We start from the raw sequence: 19,449 nt of genomic DNA on the forward strand, positions 1-19,449 counted from the left end.
CTTTTTATTTCTCCTTAGAATACTTTTCCATGCATAGTGATATTTGTAATAATTGCAACGTTCCTATAACGTAAATAGAATTTTATTGCAATGCATCTCTGAAATATGTTACGTGAAATATGTTATAAAATTTATTATATTTTAAGGTGCCTGATGCTTCTTTAAAAAGGCACTTTTAGCGCAAAATGGAGCAAATTTTTAAAATAAATATTAAATTTTGGAAATGAAAATTTGGAATAAAAGGACATAATGCACACAAATAAGATATAGCTATATCTTAAATTTACTTGTGTCTGTTACTGTTATGTGTTACGTTTAATTTCTATTTCGAATTTTCAAAATTTAATATTTATTCCTATTCCTAATTTTTCCACTGTGCGCAGAGCCTTACAATAACAAATTATGAAATTGTAGAATTGTATGTTAAAGATTATTTACCTTACCGGCATTGTTCGCCTACAAGAAAAGTAGCCTCGAAATTATATCTTCGCGCCATCTAACGAAATGTATTTCTCTTATTATCAAAATATTATCAACAATTGATAAAGCTTTAAAATTGTGATTCTTTTTGTTAAAAATTGTACATTGATTTTTTGTTGGAGCACTGAATAAAACTTCCGGAGCTTCAGAAATGTATTATAATCACCCATTGAGAGAAAAGGCAATTGTTTTTTGGAAAGAAATATGAGATTATTTTTCGTCTCCTTTGTATATTTTCCCTATCTGGCGCATCACGTGACAGAGAGAGCCATCTATACAAATTTGTTACGAACAGTATGATAGCAGTCAGCGAGTTAGATATTGTAAACATATTGCATTCTGCGATAATGATAAATAGTGAGACGTATTACCAACGATATCAGCTATAAAGTGCCTTGTATAACTCTCGATTGATCCATATTGAAATATTTTTTTGTACAAAAACGTAATCATTTTTACACGTTCTTTACATTTTTGTGCAATAATCGGTTGCATGTACCTTTAATTTTTTTTAAATATTAAGTTGCAATTGTGATTGTAATAATCATGGATGCGCGATTACAAGCTCTGGATGAGCACTATATTAATCTGGAATATGGCAACTACAAAAAAGTGAATATTAACATTTATATATATATATATATATGTGTGTGTGTGTGTGTGTGTAAATAAATATATTGTCAATTTATATTTTTTGCAAAACTATATAATGCTACTTTTCATATATATTTCAGGAAGCACTTAAGAAAATATCTATTTTATCCAAAGACGTAAGAATTCCAGATGTTAATGATTTCTCAGATAGGTAAATAAGCTCAATTCTAAGACATAAAATATATGAGATTATACTCAAGGTAGTCTTAATCTCTCATTTTTAATTATATGTTTATAGATTTCTTAAAGCAGCAGATATAATAAAATCAAATTTATCTCTTTTCAAGTGTGCTTGTGAACATGTAGACATAGCTACTACTCTTTTCAAATACTTGATTAATTATGGTATAAAGCTTAGGCATGAATTTAAGTTTGGTAAGATTACTTTTATAATCATAATTAAAGAATATATAACTTTCTATATATTTTATGCAAATTTTATTTTTCTTGGGATTAATAATATATAAAAACATTTTGTTCTTTATATTCTTGTTTTTATTTTTTTTTAGATGAAGAATATAATGAAGATGATAAGCTCTTTTTAATAATATTTAACATCCTGAATCTATCTATAGAATTCGAAGTGCAATTATTTTTGGAAGATGTCATTGTGTAACTATTAAAAATATGTTATTAAATATATTTATTAGCTATATCTATATTTCTTACATTCAAATTAATAGCAATCATCAATTTTTTTTGTATAAATTGTTTTATATTTTAGCCAAAATTCAGTACTAGGAAACTCAATATATGGATGCAAGATTTTTAAACATATCAATGAAATGATACTTTTAGAAGATTCAGATTTGCATGCAGCTATCAGCTATTTGAAAAATCTACTCTATCGTCTTAGAAAAGCTGGTCTATTCTGGTCTTTAAATAAAATATGGATTCAAGAAACAATAAAAGAAAAATTTTTATGGCTTATAGATCAATATTCCCAAGATTTAGATCTTCCCATTTGTACATTTCAAACAAAGAAAGAATTATTTACAGCCAAACCTTTATTTAACAACATACCACCTAAAAATATATATATAAAATCTATATGGACGGAAGATATTATAGCTGCCGAAAATTTAGCGAGATTTTTAAATGTAGTATATTTTATAGATATTTTAATAAATATATATAAAACATTTTATGTATATTTTAATATATATATAAAATAGTATATTTATATATAGTTTAATTATATGATCGGTATTTGCATGGGAAATTTGGTCATTATTAATATTATTATTTCTGATTCTTCAGGAAAATGTTTTATTTATAAATGCTCACATGAATTTCTATGATGGAATTGTGCTCTTGCCATATATAAAAACATTTGACGTAAGATTGCCTAAAGTATGCGAGTCTAATCAGGATTATTATGCGATAAAACCAAACTTGCATAAAAATGCAATCTACAATTTATTCTACAATGGTATGTGGCAAAAACCTGTAAAAGGTGCATATTGGTTACACAATGATATTCAGTGGGCAAGTGCCACAAGGTAAAGGTATAGTTTTTTTTACTTTTATTAAATACAATAATTTTCTCTTGAATTTAATATATTTGATAAAATGTGTATATGAAATTTGTAATTGTATCATTATTATAGTGAAGATATTAATAGATGCATCAATTCAGCTGAGAAAGGATTTAAAATTTGGAGTAAGAAATCTATTGCTTGTAGATTGCAAATATTGTCTAATATTGCATCTACATTGGAATGTAAAGGGTATGTTTTAAATTATTTGAAAATTTTTATATCATTTTTATATTTTTATATTTTATATTTCTGCATTTAATTATTTTTAATCCTTTAAATTATCAATTTTTTATCTTTTTAGTAAATTTAAATTGGCAGATGTGATATCAAGATGGATACGATTCTCATATATTTATGAAGATTTACTTGATTCACATAGTGGAACATTAAATATGAAAGTAACAAAAATTCGCAATCCGAAAGGCATTATTGTTTTGAGAGAGAAAAGTGAAACTGTTTTGTTTGGTCGACTGATGCAAATTTTAACTTTTGGCAATTCTGTTATTGTCATATGTAATGAACATTTCTGTAGTCTGGCACCATATTGTGATATGTTTTCAACATCTCAGATACCTCCAGGTGTTATAAATTTCTTGTCAAGTAAGGATATAAAAAAACTAGAGTTAGATTTGTGTGAGACAAACTATGAATTTTACGCAAAACGCTTTTTCACGGACACCTTCGAGAACATACATACAACTCTTACCATACTCAAACAAATAATAGTACCTTTGAAGTAATTTTAATATACACATTGACCTGATATTTCATAACAAAAGAATGGGTATAAATATAACAATATAATATAAACATTATGACACATATTTATTTTACAATTTCTATTATCTATCCATTGATTTGTTAAAGCAAAGCTGCTAATCAAATATTCATTGATAATACAGTGATAATACAGTGGTAGATAGATGACAAAAATTTAAAAAATCTTTTTTAATTTTTAATTATTCAAAGAAATTAATCCATTAAAACGTCTATGAAATGATTATTTTGCTCAATTTAGATTACTTTGCTAATCTAGATTACTTCATCCAAGTTTAGATGATAAAACACAAGTTTAATATATTGATGCCAATCTACTGAAATCTAATCAAATTTACTACTGATACGTTAATATTTTGCATATTGGTTTAGAAATATATATTTTCAACTTGCACAAGTATACAGAAAATTATAAAATTAATTGCGCAATATTTTTCTCATAAAAATAATTTATATTTTTATTTATAAACTACACATATATTGCTAAAATAAGCACACGCATATTATATTTCAATAATTAAAAAAAATATTTTTTTATATATATTTTTTTATCTAAAGCTCTTTCATGAATTGTACTATACATTCCATTGGAATAATTGGTATGATACAATAAATAGAACAATTTGAAATATGAGGCCTTAAAAAAGATAGATTTATAAAAGCCAACTTTCATCAATAAATATATATCTTTTGGCCTTTGACTCAGAACACTTCATGTGCATGTCAAATAATATAATTAAATACACATTTAAAATCTGTATACATATATATCACAACGAAGATAAGGAATGTATCGATTATAATATAAATAATCTATATAATTAAATATAATTCTAATCTATATAATTCTATTTTATCTCAAAATAGAAACATAAAAATTAAGTTACTTAATCATTAAGTTAAATATATACGACTAAATAATAAAATATTTATAATTTATTATGTTTTCAAATGCCAATATGTGTATATATGTACTCAAATATATCCAAATTTATAGCAAGGTTTAATCCTTTTCATGAATTTGTACAATCTGCTATAAAAGAAATCTAAATCAATTTTAAGTAAGCTCTGTTCATCTCTGTTCATCTCTCTGTTTCATCAAAACTATTTCAGTATCTACAGCGATGATTTCATAGATTGTGGATAGAATCCAAAATTATATCTAAGTTGTTCGAGGAATACAAATGTGAGGATAGTTTGTGGTGCTAACCGGATAAATGCAGGTACATAGCCCTAGAATAAAAATAATATTTATTAGAAAACTTTTATGATCGAAATTATTATATATTTTATCATTGATTCATCAATAGATAAAGGTCTTTTTTTAATTATACATACTTTAAAGAAAGCCAGTGGCCCAAGTTTGGCAGTATATAGGAAGATTTCCATTAAATTCTATACCAAAAATAATTGTGATAATTATAAAAGTCGTGAATTATATATATTATAACATTAACATTTATTTTATTTTAACGTAATTACCTTAAATTCTCCAGGTTTAGCGTTCATTGCTCGCGTCTTTAAAACATCTAAGGGTTGAGTAAGCGTTGTTGCAATAGCACCCTGTATCACCATGATATGATACGTTATTATTTCTCGACTCTACGTGAATGACTTAGAACGATGAATCTTTTCTTTTAATGCTCATAGATACTTACTGCTGATACACTGGACAAAACATGTGTTGAGGGATTATCTCGAAAATATCCAGTCTGTAACAACATTGTTTTAATCTGGTCATAAAAGCTCAATTGTCCAATAGTCATTAACGCTGCTCTCATGGTTGCAGTTGAACATCCACTAAACAATTGGTGAACCCCTTCATGTTGAATTATACGCCACAGTCCATCTAGAGCATGCTTATAACTGCATGAAAAAAAGAGAGGAAGAGATAAAGAGATGTAATAAAATCACTACATAATCATACGAAATAACGAAAATAACAACATCTTAACATAAAAACATCAGTTCCTACTTTCTTCTTAATTCTGGTGCTACTTTGATATCATTCTGCATGCGTACATTAACCACATCGCCGGGAGTTCCAAAAACGCCGCCTGTAGCACCCGAAACTCCAGCCAACAGCAGTTTTTGATAAAAAGGTAATGGATGACCAGATGATTCAAACGTTTGTTTGCCGACCTATTATATTGAACATGACCTGCGTGTAATAAGTTGAGAAAAAAATGGCGTTTGTACATATACAAGTTATGCATGTGAGAATTTGCATATACTGACCTCGTATGCTCCAAATCTTATTGTAGAATACGTAAGTTGGCGAAGTAGGGAAGCACTGAGTCCATTGTATAATGCTAATATTCCCTGTTTCCTAATTATTCCGATAGTGGAATGTACTATTGATATCTTGCCTTCCTGTTGAGTTTGCAAGTGAACCTAGAAGTAAAATTAGATCATTTAAGTTACAAACTTCTGTACAATATTTAAAGAAAATTATTATCTAATGCTATTCCAGTGATATGAAACTACTGTAAACTTGTAAAATTTTAAAATTGATAAGAGTGTGATTTTGATCTTTTGTCATTTTTATTAACGAGTTAAAACTAGTCTAAAATGAATGTAAACAAGACCTTTAGCAAATCTAAAGGATGAGTCACACATGCAGCAGCTGCAGAAGAAACACCACCAAAGTACCAACGTGATAATTTTTTACTTTTATCAGTCATTGTTTTATTTATTTTTTCCTTATATCAAGCAACAGTTTGGAACAATTTGGATTTATGGCACTAACATTGATATATACTGGCACTATAAACAGAAAGATGGATTAAGATATACATAAAATTGATTTAAACATATAGATATTAAAAAAATATGATTTAAAAATATGATAAAAAATGTATAATATATATAAGTATATAATTAATTAATCTCACCTTTTTATACTGATATGCTAATAAAATGGAACGTTAATATATCATTTATTCGTTATGATGGCTCCCATTTCGGTATTGAAAATAATTTATAGGAAGAAAACAAGGCTGAAAGATCACAATATTAATTTTAATATAACAATCACAAAATAAAAAAAAAACACAAATTTCGTTTATGTATATTATTTTCCACAAAAAATTGCACGAATTTTTTTAGGATATGTATATTGTATAATAAATAATATTAAATATTTCGAAATTTTTCTTTCTTTTTCTACAGAAATTAATTTGAGATATTCCACGATAAAATCTGCCGATATTGCGTGATCTGTTACATAAAACGGATATTATTATTAAACAAATTGCATGAGAAATTAAAATCGAGGCTAAGAATAAAATGATATTGTGGTAACAGCGATCTAAGAATAGATGCGAACTCATGCGTGATTTGTACATATTTTTTAGGGAGAGGGACTCGAATAAGAAAGATAAAACATGGTCAACTGCCTCGTTTGTTTCGTTCGAGTGAATTCGTTCGAATAAGAATGTCAGCAAATAAAAAAACTCAGTCACTCGTTTTTTCGCCAATCGGTCATAATCAATGGAAATTTAAACATCGTATGCATTTATTGAATTTCAAATCTACAGATTGCAAGGCAGAAATGTCATTATTTAAAAAAATTAACAATTTTATAGTTGGGAATAACTGAAAAATGATTTAAAATTCTGTAGTGCCTTGGATAGTCAAATTTATTGAAAATTGATTTTGCAAAATGTTTGTTAGAAATTTTATCGGCAGAATGCTAGCAGAAATATAACGGAATCTAAGAAATAACGGAATATAACGGAAGTTAAGGAAATGGTAGCAAATTGTAAAAAAAACAAAAAAAAATGTGCTTATGACAAGAATGACAGATTCTATTGCTCGATTTCTTCTATCAATCTACTGTCAGATTATATATAAATTTTGCTGGCAGAACATGAGCTTATTACAAGCACGGTTGATACTGTCGTAATTTCTGCTAAAAAAATCCGCCGATATAACTTGCTATCTATCGGATATTCTGATTTCCTAGGATAAGGATTGACGAGTGATTAGTTTTCTATAAATCAAAAATCAAGTAGAAAAGTTCGAATTGGGAATTTCTTGTTATCAAACATCCTATTCCTGTATATCCTACGACATACAGTATCATTTTTTCATCACTCAAAGTGAGCTCAGTTTCGTTCGAAATGACGAATTTTACACGAGTTTTCATGAGTCCCCCTCGCCTTTATTTTACGCAGGTAAATTAAACTGGAGACCGTATCCTTCGATCGCTCTCCAAAGCTAAGACTCCAAAGCAAGTTTTCCGAGTAGAGTAATGAGATGCATACTCACAGCCTACCGTGTAATGACGTTCCGATCCAGTCGACAGCTGGACTCCGACTGATGTAATAGGCCGACGTGAACGTTCCAGAGGAGGAATGGAAAGACGCCGCTGCGAGATGACGTGCCGCAGGCGCGCGACGCTTATCAGCTGACAACCACGTGCAAATAGTACCATCCTCGTCTGCCAGTGTCCCCGATAGAATACGGATACTCCATCCCGGAGAAGTGGAAGTGGAAATGGAATGTGCCGGTCGTAGCCTTTATTATTGCCGCCTTCTTGCTTATCGTCCGACACGTTGCGATAACAGCTACGTTTGCACGACGAGTTTGATCGGAATTTCGCGAGCCGCGAATCACGAGGCGTGTTATTCCTTAAAATAGACGAATCGTTCAAAGCGATAAAGATCGGGCAAAATACATTTCGAATTTCTAGACTTGACATCCGTTTTATTATTATATTTTTTTTGTATAGTACAATTGATGGAAATTGATAAAAATTTTGTATTAATCTAGGGATATCAATTTTTAGATTAATAAAAAATTATAGAATATTGTAAAAGCTATTGAATGTAAAAAATATTGATATTTAGCTATTATATAATTATTTTGCATTATTATAGATTGATAAAATGTTTCTAAATTGAAGAACTTGATTGTGATCACACGATTAGAATATGAAATATTTCCAGGAAAAGATTAATTGCATATTTTTAAATTTCAAAATATTAAAATTTAGATATATCCTTTTTATGATATATCAATACCTTTTTATGATATATCAATCAATATACTATTAATTCATATCATATGGATTTGAATTATTGACTATAATCATAATACATGACAAGCGTCCAATTTTATAATAAAAGATTGTCGATTTTATAATTCTTTTCTTTTCTTATTTTTAAAAAGTGTTTTACAAATATATGATTGTGAAAGAAACAGATATAAACTCAAATTCTATTCTATCAATAAATGTGTTTCTAAAAGTGGCTTATAAGCTTTCTGATTGGCAAATGTGTCGTTAGACTTGCACTATTAGTGTAACAAGGTACAGAGATTTTTATTTATTAAAAATTTTTAAGAATCAAATTGCAAAATTCGGCTTTGTAGCAAACTTTATAACAAATACGTAAAGAAGTCTTATCAAAATATTGCTTTTATGAAATGAAATATGATTGAACTCAAAATGTATCTGTGTAGATAATTATCAGATAATTATCAGATAGACGTAATAATCTTATTGGAGTTATTGACTCGTCGCTTCTGTCGACTCTTAAATTTTGATGATTTTTATGATAATTTTTTATGCTAGATCATATGCTAGATATAGTAAACTGCTATAAATGTAAAATATGCAATCCACAAGGTATTATATTTCGAAAAATCGCACCACGAGCCAAAGTAAGGAATGCATTCAATCCGCGTTTATCGTCATTAAAATATAATATTGGATGGAGCATTCAACACTTCTTTGATCTGTTATTTTGACGGACCTAGAAAAAAAGAATAAATGTAGCAAGAATCTCGCTTTTATTGGTTGAATTTTGTCTAGCGTAAAGAGGAACATGTTTGTACAAATTGGAAAGATTCTTAATATAATGCAATTTTCAAGAATGTAACGTTGCGTATAAACGTCATAAAGTTAAAATTATTATATTACATTATTAATAAATATTTATGGTTTCTATTACATAAATTACATGTAGCTATATCATCTGATATCTCATGGCCCTGGGCTACACGAGCTGCTTTGACCCACACATTGTCTTGTCCTTTTCTACAAGATAGTTCACCCCTCAGTATATGCTATGAATCATATTCTGAATTCTCTTTGATGAATAAAAGTATTTCTAAAAAAGTGGCTTACAGCCACTTAAGCCACTTTTAGAGGCACTTTAATTGATAAAAGAGAATTCAGAATGTGGGTCTGCGTATATGTCAAGACTTATTGACTGTGGAGCAGACTGAACGAGCTTCGGACTCTCACCGTACGAGGTCTTCAACGTCAACTCCAAACTGGCACTGGCGTGTCTCAGCCCTGTCTCCCATTGGTACGCACTTCGTGACCCGTGACCACATTGGCGTTTCATAAAGGCAAATCGCGTTCGACCGACTGGAACAGGGGGGAATCGCGGGGGAAGTCGGTTGACGGACTTACGGTTGGGTGAACTGTGCGTGGGTTTTGCGCTCGGCGAGGAGAACGGTCTCGTGAACGGGGAAATTGGAACACGGGTTCGCACACTCGCACCGCGTCACCGGGTCGATCAGTCGTGTCAATCAGTCAAATCCGTTGTCGCGCGCGGAAGATGTTCTGCGTACGGAATCTCACGCGGTCGTCGATCGCCCTGAAGCAGGCGCCGAGCAACGACATGCAGAGCGTGCTGAGCCGCGTCGTCATGCCGGTCGCCTGGCAAACCGCGCCGGCGACCTGCCGCGGATACGCCGACCACCAGATCCCGAATCGTCTGAGGGACGTGCCCGAGGCGCCGAACCCGAGGTTCTTCGACATGGTGGAGTACTTCTTCCATCGCGCCTGTCAGATCATCGAGGACAAGCTGGTCGAGGACATCGGCAAGCGATCACGTGTCACGGTCGAGGAGCGCAAGAAGAAGGTCAAGGGTATCTTGATGTTGATGCAGCCCTGCGATCACATTCTTGAGACCACGTTCCCGCTTAGACGCGATTCCGGCGACTATGAGATGATCACGGGCTACCGCGCTCAGCATTCCACCCATCGAACACCTTGCAAGGGAGGTGAGACTTGATGCTTCTTTGTTGCCTCGAGTGTTGTACGTCGGTGTATCCTCAGGGATGGGCCAGTTTGAACAAGTGGATCGACTTTTAAGTAATCGATCGATCAATATTCAATAAGCAACATAATGAAATGATATGTTCAATGTTTCTGAATCCAACCCAACCTCAACATTCGTTGATTCGTGAATATCTTTTTTTTTTTATTTAATATTTAATTAACAAAATCTAAGGGTGACCTTGAGAAAAAATTTATTTTACCTAGTCGATAAAGTGATTCTCTCAAGCACTTGCAATCAATTTTTTAATGTACAATTGAAAATTCGTATCTTTAATCTAATCTCTGTTTTCTTCTGTTAAACTAGAAAAAGTTAATTAATTAATATTTATTTTCATCAATGTAGATTGATGTTAATCTCAGTTTAATTCATTCTTTTTTTTTTAATTTTTAGAATTAAAACCAGATGAAAAGTAAATTAAATCAAGATTAAAGTTAATCTACATTGGTGGAAATGGACATTAGGATCAATTTCATCTTCCATTAACTTAATTGACCGATTATTCTATTGAAATTCACCAGTTTGTATTTGTTATTAAACAGAATATATCAGAATTGATAGAATTGATCAATTACAGTTGACACTAATCGGTCACTTGAATTAATCAAAGGTGGTGAAATTGGTCCTTATTGAGATAACCATTTTTAAAATATCTTAAAATTATCAATCAGAGATATATTTAGAAATAACATCCAAATATATCCAGATATCAATTGATCTATGTTTAACATTCGATGATCAATAAGAAAATGATATATCTAAAGTTTTTGAATTCAGCCCAACATTCATTGCTCCGTAATTACTTTTTTTTATGATTATTTAGTATTTAGTATTTAGTATTTAATTAACAATATTTAGTATTTAGTATTTAATTAACAATATTTAAAGATGACAAAAATTTTATTTTACCTAATCAGATTCACTCAAACACAAACACACTTGCAATTCATTTTTAATTGTATAATTGAAAACTCTTATCTTTAATGTAATCTTTTTTTTTTATATTAAACTAGAAAAAGTTAATAATTTTATATATGATGACGAAATTTTGTAAATATTTCTTTATCAATTAATCATTGATTAAGTTCATTCGAGTTTGACCAAAGTCACTCTAAATGCAATCAGAATAAAATGTAACATAAGAAATTAAGAACAGGAAGTTAAATTTGACATATTAAAAAGTCATGTTTTATTTTACAATAAATAAACATAAGTTTCTTCCTCATACATTTCTAGTATACAAAATTCAAGATTTGATAACAAAATCTAACAAAAAACTCTCAATACAAAGATTAATTGAATTTAAAAATAATTGAAAAAATAATTAATTTTTAAAAAGTATTAAACATCAACTGTTCATTTCACGCAATAAACTTTTTCTTTAAAGATATTGTTGAACATGTAAAAGATATTTGTTTTCATTTATTTTATATCTTTTATTTTCAAAAATTGTAGATAATTTTTATGAAACATTGTTATCTTTACCTTTTGCTTTAAACATATTATTAAACATTTCTGTCAAATTCTCTTTCCAAAATATCTGAAAATATGTAACAAATGGAATGGTAAGTGTGTCATAAGAAGTTATCATTAACATATGACCGATAACGTGATATGCCTCTTTCTCTCACGTGGCTTTACATCGCTACGCATGCAAAATATCTTCAGAGATATTCACAAATAATTTGGCATCTGTCTTAGATCACGTACCAAGGATAAATTTACGTTTATCTTTCACACGTGATAATATATATTTTGTGCAAGTACTTTAAACACTTTGGAATATCACTTAACTCACAAACTTTAAAAACTGATCTGAAAAACTTATCTTTGATAAATCGTCAATTTTACTTTATTATTTTACGTGTAAAAAGACAATCACATGAAAGTAACCGACATCGACGTATTTTACGTAATTAGTAATCAGGTTACGTGACTGATAATTTATTTATTGCTGGTGTAAATACTTGTAGGAGTTTTACGGCTTCACTGTTCACGATTTCAACCTTGAAGGCCTAGATATAAAATCACGAGTGAAATCACGAATAAATAATTTAAACAAGATATACATTTTTACACTTTCAGTAAATTCAATACAATAATGACTATTTATCTTAACTTTTATTTTACGCATAGTTTTTTTATAAAATACATGGCTTGCAGCAAACACGTCTGCGTACGTATAATCAAATTCGTATGAAAAACATCAGCTATGATAATAAACAAACAATATGTAATATGCCAAGCTAAATATCAAATGATTAGGGAATAAATTAGTTTTGGCCAGCTGATAATTTTCCTTGTAATTCTTTCTAGCGTAATTGCTATAACAACTCATTTCCGTGCAAGGAAAGAGGAATGACGACATATCTCGCGTTACATTGCCGATGAATTGAAAACGCTTCTACATCTCGCATTCGTTGATTCTCTCTTGTTTCAGCCTATTACACATCAACCGTATCAACTGATACAAAGCGCGATACAACGTAGACATAATATAGTTTGTAAGTAGTTTTTAAGTGCTTTTGGATAACTGAAGCTACGAATCATATCATATTTACGATCAGTACTTTTAGATAATGGAATAATTATTACTGTATTATAATAATTATCTGTACCTGCGTCATCTCTAAGTCGAGGTAAAAATGGTTTGACCACTTAGTTGTTAAAAATTTTTATTAACCGAAAATTTTTATAAACAAATCAATTTCTCTATTCGTTATCGCTTGCAAATTATGCCTGCAATGCTTATTTATGGAAAAACAAATTTATTCGAGTCAAAATAGAAAACTAGAGAAGATTTATAATTTAAGCATTGTATATTGAATATATATTTGCGATATGATTTATAACCATGCGGGAAAAGTTGAAGGGCGAATGATGCCAGGCGGTCTGAGCTTTTTATTTCGTCGTGCCAAACCCTGAGCGATCGCCTTAAAATAAATTAATTGATGACGAACACGTTTAATGACAATCAGCACGACATGATGTTTTGAATATCAAATGGAGAGCTTGCAGAACAAGCTCTGGCCTCGATTTTTTACAAACATCGCGCCGAGCAACGATCCATTTTATCTTGATATATGTATATGATATTTTCTTATTTGTCATTAAATAGAAAAAATTAATTAAATTACGAACTCGTGTGCTCTGCTTTTACTAAAAATTAGAAATTTGAAAGAATATTAGTTGATTTGGCTTCCGATACATGATTCATAATTACATAAAACTAAGCATCAATTGAGACAGAAGTAATTAACGATATAAAATTAAAATTCTTGTAGTTGATGCAATAAAGTTATTAAATAAAACTATTTGTTTGTTGTTATACAACGTACTTTAAAAAAAGTGTCAAGTAGCATTTCCAGCTGTTGTTAAAAAAATTCATTATCGTAGAGGCATTAATATTGCATGTCACGTGAAATTTTAGAGGCAGTATACAAATTGGAGAACAAATAACGTGGACTATCAATGTTGAAAACGTGTTTGTGAAACGTCAATGATATTTTTAGATTTTTTTTTTAACTTTGTTATTACGAACTGTTCTTATGATAATAAATGAAAAAAATATATTACATGTTTTTATGTTTCTTATAAAAACAATTTTATATTAATATATATGCAAAAATAAATTTTTTTCTAAATATTAAAAATTATATCTTATATATAATTTGTATAATTATATAATAAAATATTATATCTACAAATTATTAAAAAATTATTTTGAAAAAATTTTAATTTTCTATATGTAGAACGTCTAAAGTGGAATAGAATTATAAAAAAAAAAAAAAACCATATGATTTTAAAAGAAAACTTGTAATAATTGTTGATTTTTGATAGTTTGATGGTTTCATTATACACTTTATATATTCAATTTTTTCTAACAGAGACACAACGTTTCAAATATTGACGGGTTCTTGTATAAATATTTTACATCAATGAAAAATAAATTAAAAGATTAAGAAACACAAAGATATTTTTATTATATTTCTAGGTATTCGTTTCTCAATGGATGTCTCACGGGACGAAGTTAAAGCCCTGTCGGCCTTAATGACATTCAAATGTGCGTGTGTCGACGTACCATTCGGTGGGGCTAAAGCCGGAATTAAAATAAACCCAAAGAACTATTCGGAACACGAGCTGGAGAAAATTACCAGAAGATTTACGTTGGAATTGGCGAAGAAAGGATTCATTGGTAAGAATTTATATTAAGCTAAATAAAAGAAAGAAGAATAAAAAGTCATAAAGGTAACTCTTCTTTCGATTTGACCGAGACTTCGATGAGGACAATCTCTGATGTAACATCTTCATAAACAAGATGTGAGACGGAGGCGTGACGTTTGTGCGATAATTTTAGACAACGTTGAGAAGATGTGAAAATGTGTTAAGCTCTACCACTGTTCTCATAATGTTCTATCTACACATTCTATTCTACACAGAATTTACCGCTGTTACGTCATAATGCAAACGCGTTGCAAAAACAACTGGCTGCATGATCTAATTACCATAAAGATTTATTAGCCTATACAAATGTCCGCCACGCACGATATCGCGAATAAATTTGTAAATGCATCTTACTCAGTAAAACGCAATTTTTATTTCCATGAAATAATTTATTTGTAAGAAAAGCAGTAAACGTGATAACAGATATATAGATAATCGAGATAAGTAATCAATATAACAAGATTAGAAATATGGGATGTGTAAACAATTACTATCATGTGTAAACAATTACTATCATCATATAAGTTACCATGAGTGTAATTAATATTACATGAAATTATTTATTATTTATTATTTATCTTGTCCAGTTTTGAGCAAGATAAATAAGAAATTCTATGTGCCAATATATGTGTTTGCCAACAATATCGAGCAATATTTTCATTTTTTTTTCATGTTTTAACTTGTTGCCGTCCACTCCTGAACATAAATCTCTTCCATAATCCTCCATGACAATCTACTGGCCACTATCTGCAACCAATTTCTTCCTGTTGCCCTTCTAGATATTGTCATGCCATCTGAGGTCTCCCGATATTTCGTTTACCTGTTCTTGGTCTCCACTGTATCATCCTCTTCGGCCATCTCGTTTCCATCCTAGCGACCCACTCAGCGTCACTTCCGGCTGGCGACTCGTTTGACGTCCGTAACTCCAATGCATCTTCTGATTTCTTCGTTCCGCATTCGATCTCTAAGACTGATCCCCAGCATCGAGCAATGCCACCTTGTGCATACTTGTATGCAAATATGAAATTTAAATTATTGCGGGCAATAATACTCGTACAATTACTGTATATACGCAATAGAGATTTGTTCATTCATTGAGATTGTGAACAATCTAATCTAATATAAAGATAAATAACGTTATTGATAATTATTTCGACGTAAAAAGATTACCCTTTCTCTCTCATATTTATAGAATTTAGTGATATTTAATAATCTTGCTTATTATTTATCATCAAAATAAAGAGTTCTCAACAATGATTATTAAAATGAACATTAAAGATTTAGAACATTCAAAATCAGATATCAGAATATAATATTAGTTTATTTCTCAAGAATTTATTATTTTCTAGGGCCTGGAGTGGATGTTCCTGCTCCGGATATGGGTACGGGCGAGCGAGAAATGTCTTGGATAGCCGATACCTACGCAAAGACTATCGGTCATCTCGATATTAATGCTCATGCTTGTGTTACTGGCAAACCCATCAATCAAGGTGGTATTCATGGTCGCATTTCCGCGACAGGACGTGGAGTATTCCACGGATTAGAAAATTTCATCAACGAAGCTAATTACATGAGCATGATTGGTACGTCTGTCAATTCATTGGTTGTTTTAATTTTTATGCCACGTTAGGTAAAGAAATGTAATAATCCGTAGGTACTACGCCCGGCTGGGGAGGCAAAACATTTATTCTCCAAGGTTTCGGTAACGTAGGTTTGCATTCGATGCGTTACTTACACCGTGCAGGCGCCGCTTGCATAGGTGTAATCGAACACGATGGATCCATTTATAATCCAGAGGGTATTGACCCGAAGGTAAGGAACAGTCTATAACAGTGTCTATAACAGTGTAATTATTTTAATTTATTCTATGAATTATATTATGTTTTTTTATTTATTAATACCTACTTATAGTTGTATTTTCATGCGTTTCAGGAATTGGAAGAGTACCGCATAGAAAATGGTACTATTGTTGGCTTTCCTGGAGCCAAGTCATATGAAGGCGAAAATCTCATGTACGAACCGTGTGATATATTTATACCTGCTGCCATAGAGAAAGTAATTACCAAAGAAAATGCCGGCCGTATTCAGGTAAAGATTTTGATATTATGTACAAAATATATATTTCTATTTGTGTATCTAATTGTTAATTTTTCAATTAATCATTAGATTATATTTAGTAAAATAGAAAGAATCTGGAATCTCTTAAAAGACCTCAGATGATGTACTTAAAAGACGACAATTAATCTGAAAATTATATTTTTATAGGCAAAGATTATCGCGGAAGCTGCTAATGGACCAACCACTCCTGCCGCAGATAAGATTTTAATCGATAGAAACATTCTTGTTATTCCGGATTTGTACATTAACGCTGGTGGTGTCACAGTCTCGTTCTTTGAATGGTTAAAGAACCTGAATCATGTGTCATATGGCCGTCTAACTTTCAAATATGAAAGGGAATCTAATTATCATCTCTTAGGTATATTAGATTCGATGGAAAATTTAATTAAATTTGATGTATACATATGATCTTTAAAAATATGATTTATAAATTCATCTTTATTTCAGAATCGGTACAAGAGTCTTTAGAGCGTAGGTTCGGTCGAGTTGGCGGTCGTATTCCCGTCACACCATCCGAAGCCTTCCAAAAACGTATATCTGGCGCTTCCGAAAAAGATATTGTCCACTCTGGTTTAGATTATACAATGGAGAGATCCGCTCGGGTAATTAATTAGATTAATCGATATTTTATAAACAAATAATATCTTTAATCAAACAGAATCCAACTAAATATTTTTTTTATTACGTTAATTTTTTTAGGCTATTATGAAGACTGCCATGAAATTCAATCTTGGACTTGACTTGAGGACAGCCGCATATGCCAATTCGATTGAGAAAATATTTACTACTTACTCAGAAGCTGGTCTAGCTTTTTAAATATTTTAGTCGCTGGATCGTATACAGCAAATCATGATGATAAAGATAAAGTCAGTTTTTACTGTATAACCGCAAAAGATACTTGAATTTATCATTCAAGGAATATTCACGAGCAATTGACAGTTGTGTCAAATCACAGCTTTTAAAACTTGCGATAGAAGCACATCCCATGCAGAATTATCATCTGTCATAATTTGCGTCGTAACAATATGCCTAGTTATGCATATAGAATCGCATAAATCGGATATTATCACACCATTAAAGTAAAATAGCAATATGAAATAATATCCGACGAGAAGTCTACAACGACTATTTTCTGTAAAGTAGGAAAGGCCAGACTCAATAATACAATTTTATATCGGAGTATCGTTATACAAAGCTGCCGTTGAGCCTGATAACTATTTAAGATTTCTCGACAATGCCATTTTAATGATATTGTTATATTTCCGATATTACATTCTTAAATATTCATAAAATTTTACCTTTTACGACGAGATTGGCTCTTGGACAGAGCAAAGACAGTGATATGAAAATGATATCTGTAGCTAGATAGATCATGTTACATACGATATACTTGTTGTATGCATTCTGTTAATAAAGCTACTCAATTCTGAAAGTAAATTGCCTTTCATGTATGTATATATACGTAAAAAAGATTATAATTGCATTTGATATATCAGATACATATTACAACAAGTATAATATATAATGTACTTGTCGATTGCACTTTGCAAATGTAAAAATAAGAAAACCGATAGAATGATTACATTAACATTTTGTGAATTTAATTCACATTTGGTTATTGACCTCGTATTTTCCGTCTATATCCTTGACTTGTCTTTTTATAGGAGATACATGTATAAAGAGGTGAGGAGTTCACCTATGGCTTTCTTCTCACATGCATTATTGACAATGAATTGGCAATGAATCGTGCATGAAATACGAATACGTTTTACATTACACAATGACTTTTCAACATTAGATATAACACATAAATGCGATACACACATACACACACACACACACACACACACACACACACATGTATAAATAAGAATAGATTTTTCTCTTATAATTTTTCAGTATTAAAGTTAAATTGAATACATATTCGCAAACAGAATAATCGTTCATTTCATTAATTGAAAAAAGTTCCAGATCAACTTAAACGACTTTATTATGATTACGAATATTACATCTAAAAATAGATATTGATAATATCATGTTTTGGAATAGCTGTCTTATCATATTGCATGAATATTTGCATACAGATATCGATTCAAATATCATTTTTTTAAATAATCTCGAAACTGATAACGGAAATGCAAAAGATTGAGGCAACCAAATGAAATACTTTCGTCCAGATTTGCATCGAGCTAATTTCGCAATAAGAAATATAATGACAGCGGAAGAACGCAATATTTTTCATATCTAACAGTGAACGTCCTTAAACTATATCTTTGTGATAATAATAATCTAAAAAAATTATCAATTCACTTGGAAATTCACTGAATCGATAAGATTGTTTTTAAAGTAATACGCGCGAAAAAAATTCAAAAATTTTCAAACCGAGAAGCAGAGTGTGTGTGTATATACCACTGTCGGTGCGCGATCGGATGAAATATCTTCGCCTCTCGATTTGCACCGGGTGAATTTCGCAGCGCGGAGTACCGGAAATAACTCGTGCTGGATACATATTACAATTACGAGGCGAGCAGCGATCAGCGGCGGGTGTGGGTGGCCATATGATGGCGGATTGTACCCGC

At 30.6% G+C, this 19,449-nt stretch overlaps 3 protein-coding genes and 1 long non-coding RNA gene across 8 annotated transcripts; 2 read left to right on the forward strand and 2 right to left on the reverse strand.

The window, feature by feature from the left end:
- The first annotated feature begins 671 nt into the window (after nucleotides 1-671).
- Nucleotides 672-3,485, forward strand: LOC105430974 (uncharacterized). Its single transcript, XM_011644842.3, has 8 exons — nucleotides 672-1,092; nucleotides 1,215-1,285; nucleotides 1,373-1,509; nucleotides 1,644-1,746; nucleotides 1,859-2,234; nucleotides 2,395-2,636; nucleotides 2,745-2,864; nucleotides 2,977-3,485. Exons 1-8 carry the CDS (start codon nucleotides 1,027-1,029, stop codon nucleotides 3,413-3,415), a joined length of 1,554 nt encoding a protein of 517 aa, XP_011643144.2. The 5' UTR covers nucleotides 672-1,026; the 3' UTR covers nucleotides 3,416-3,485.
- Nucleotides 3,486-3,883: 398 nt separating this feature from the next.
- Dic1 (Dicarboxylate carrier 1) lies at nucleotides 3,884-9,845 on the reverse strand. Of its 3 annotated transcripts, XM_089071519.1 has the most exons (10): nucleotides 9,706-9,845; nucleotides 7,725-8,086; nucleotides 6,347-6,451; nucleotides 6,041-6,218; nucleotides 5,691-5,846; nucleotides 5,428-5,594; nucleotides 5,111-5,318; nucleotides 4,935-5,015; nucleotides 4,791-4,847; nucleotides 3,884-4,685 (listed from the first exon to the last, which is right to left on the reverse strand). In XM_089071519.1, the coding sequence occupies exons 4-10, from the start codon at nucleotides 6,134-6,136 to the stop codon at nucleotides 4,569-4,571; spliced, it is 882 nt and encodes a 293-aa protein (XP_088927645.1). In that variant the 5' UTR covers nucleotides 6,137-6,218; nucleotides 6,347-6,451; nucleotides 7,725-8,086; nucleotides 9,706-9,845; the 3' UTR covers nucleotides 3,884-4,568. The 3 variants fall into 3 exon arrangements, with proteins under 3 accessions (XP_088927645.1, XP_088927646.1, XP_011643145.1); XM_089071520.1 differs by lacking the exon at nucleotides 9,706-9,845 and having other exon boundaries at nucleotides 7,732-8,158; XM_011644843.3 differs by lacking the exon at nucleotides 9,706-9,845 and having other exon boundaries at nucleotides 7,725-8,158.
- Nucleotides 9,846-10,024: 179 nt separating this feature from the next.
- Nucleotides 10,025-18,307, forward strand: Gdh (glutamate dehydrogenase, mitochondrial). The gene is made up of 8 exons (XM_089071507.1): nucleotides 10,025-10,472; nucleotides 14,523-14,723; nucleotides 16,102-16,335; nucleotides 16,407-16,564; nucleotides 16,685-16,840; nucleotides 17,018-17,228; nucleotides 17,318-17,472; nucleotides 17,570-18,307. The coding sequence occupies exons 1-8, from the start codon at nucleotides 10,025-10,027 to the stop codon at nucleotides 17,684-17,686; spliced, it is 1,680 nt and encodes a 559-aa protein (XP_088927633.1). The 3' UTR covers nucleotides 17,687-18,307.
- LOC148937676 (uncharacterized) lies at nucleotides 15,103-19,421 on the reverse strand. Of its 3 annotated transcripts, none has more exons than XR_016138076.1 (2): nucleotides 19,280-19,421; nucleotides 15,103-15,759 (listed from the first exon to the last, which is right to left on the reverse strand). It is a non-coding gene; the product is annotated as an uncharacterized LOC148937676 (long non-coding RNA). The 3 variants fall into 3 exon arrangements; XR_016138074.1 differs by having other exon boundaries at nucleotides 15,103-16,588; nucleotides 19,280-19,420; XR_016138073.1 differs by lacking the exon at nucleotides 19,280-19,421 and adding an exon at nucleotides 16,658-16,788 and having other exon boundaries at nucleotides 15,103-16,588.
- Between the last annotated feature and the right edge of the window lie 28 nt (nucleotides 19,422-19,449).

This window comes from Pogonomyrmex barbatus, unplaced genomic scaffold (genome assembly GCF_055798465.1).
Source record: "Pogonomyrmex barbatus isolate J1 unplaced genomic scaffold, ASM5579846v1 scaffold12, whole genome shotgun sequence".
NCBI classification, from domain to species: Eukaryota; Metazoa; Arthropoda; class Insecta; order Hymenoptera; family Formicidae; genus Pogonomyrmex; species Pogonomyrmex barbatus.

Excerpts from the sequence above, each read along its gene's own strand:
- LOC105430974 (XM_011644842.3), top strand. The coding sequence starts at position 1,027 with ATGGATGCGCGATTACAAGCTCTGGATGAGCACTATATTAATCTGGAA. Across the intron at positions 1,286-1,372 it reads GTTAATGATTTCTCAGATAG|ATTTCTTAAAGCAGCAGATA; the intron begins GTAAATAAGCTC and ends ATATGTTTATAG. Across the intron at positions 2,865-2,976 it reads TCTACATTGGAATGTAAAGG|TAAATTTAAATTGGCAGATG; the intron begins GTATGTTTTAAA and ends TTATCTTTTTAG.
- Dic1 (XM_089071519.1), bottom strand. The coding sequence starts at position 6,136 with ATGACTGATAAAAGTAAAAAATTATCACGTTGGTACTTTGGTGGTGTT. Across the intron at positions 5,595-5,690 it reads TAAGATTTGGAGCATACGAG|GTCGGCAAACAAACGTTTGA; the intron begins GTCAGTATATGC and ends TCAATATAATAG. Across the intron at positions 5,319-5,427 it reads GCACCAGAATTAAGAAGAAA|TTATAAGCATGCTCTAGATG; the intron begins GTAGGAACTGAT and ends TTTTTCATGCAG.
- Gdh (XM_089071507.1), top strand. The coding sequence starts at position 10,025 with ATGTTCTGCGTACGGAATCTCACGCGGTCGTCGATCGCCCTGAAGCAG. Across the intron at positions 14,724-16,101 it reads GGCGAAGAAAGGATTCATTG|GGCCTGGAGTGGATGTTCCT; the intron begins GTAAGAATTTAT and ends ATTATTTTCTAG. Across the intron at positions 16,336-16,406 it reads TAATTACATGAGCATGATTG|GTACTACGCCCGGCTGGGGA; the intron begins GTACGTCTGTCA and ends AATAATCCGTAG.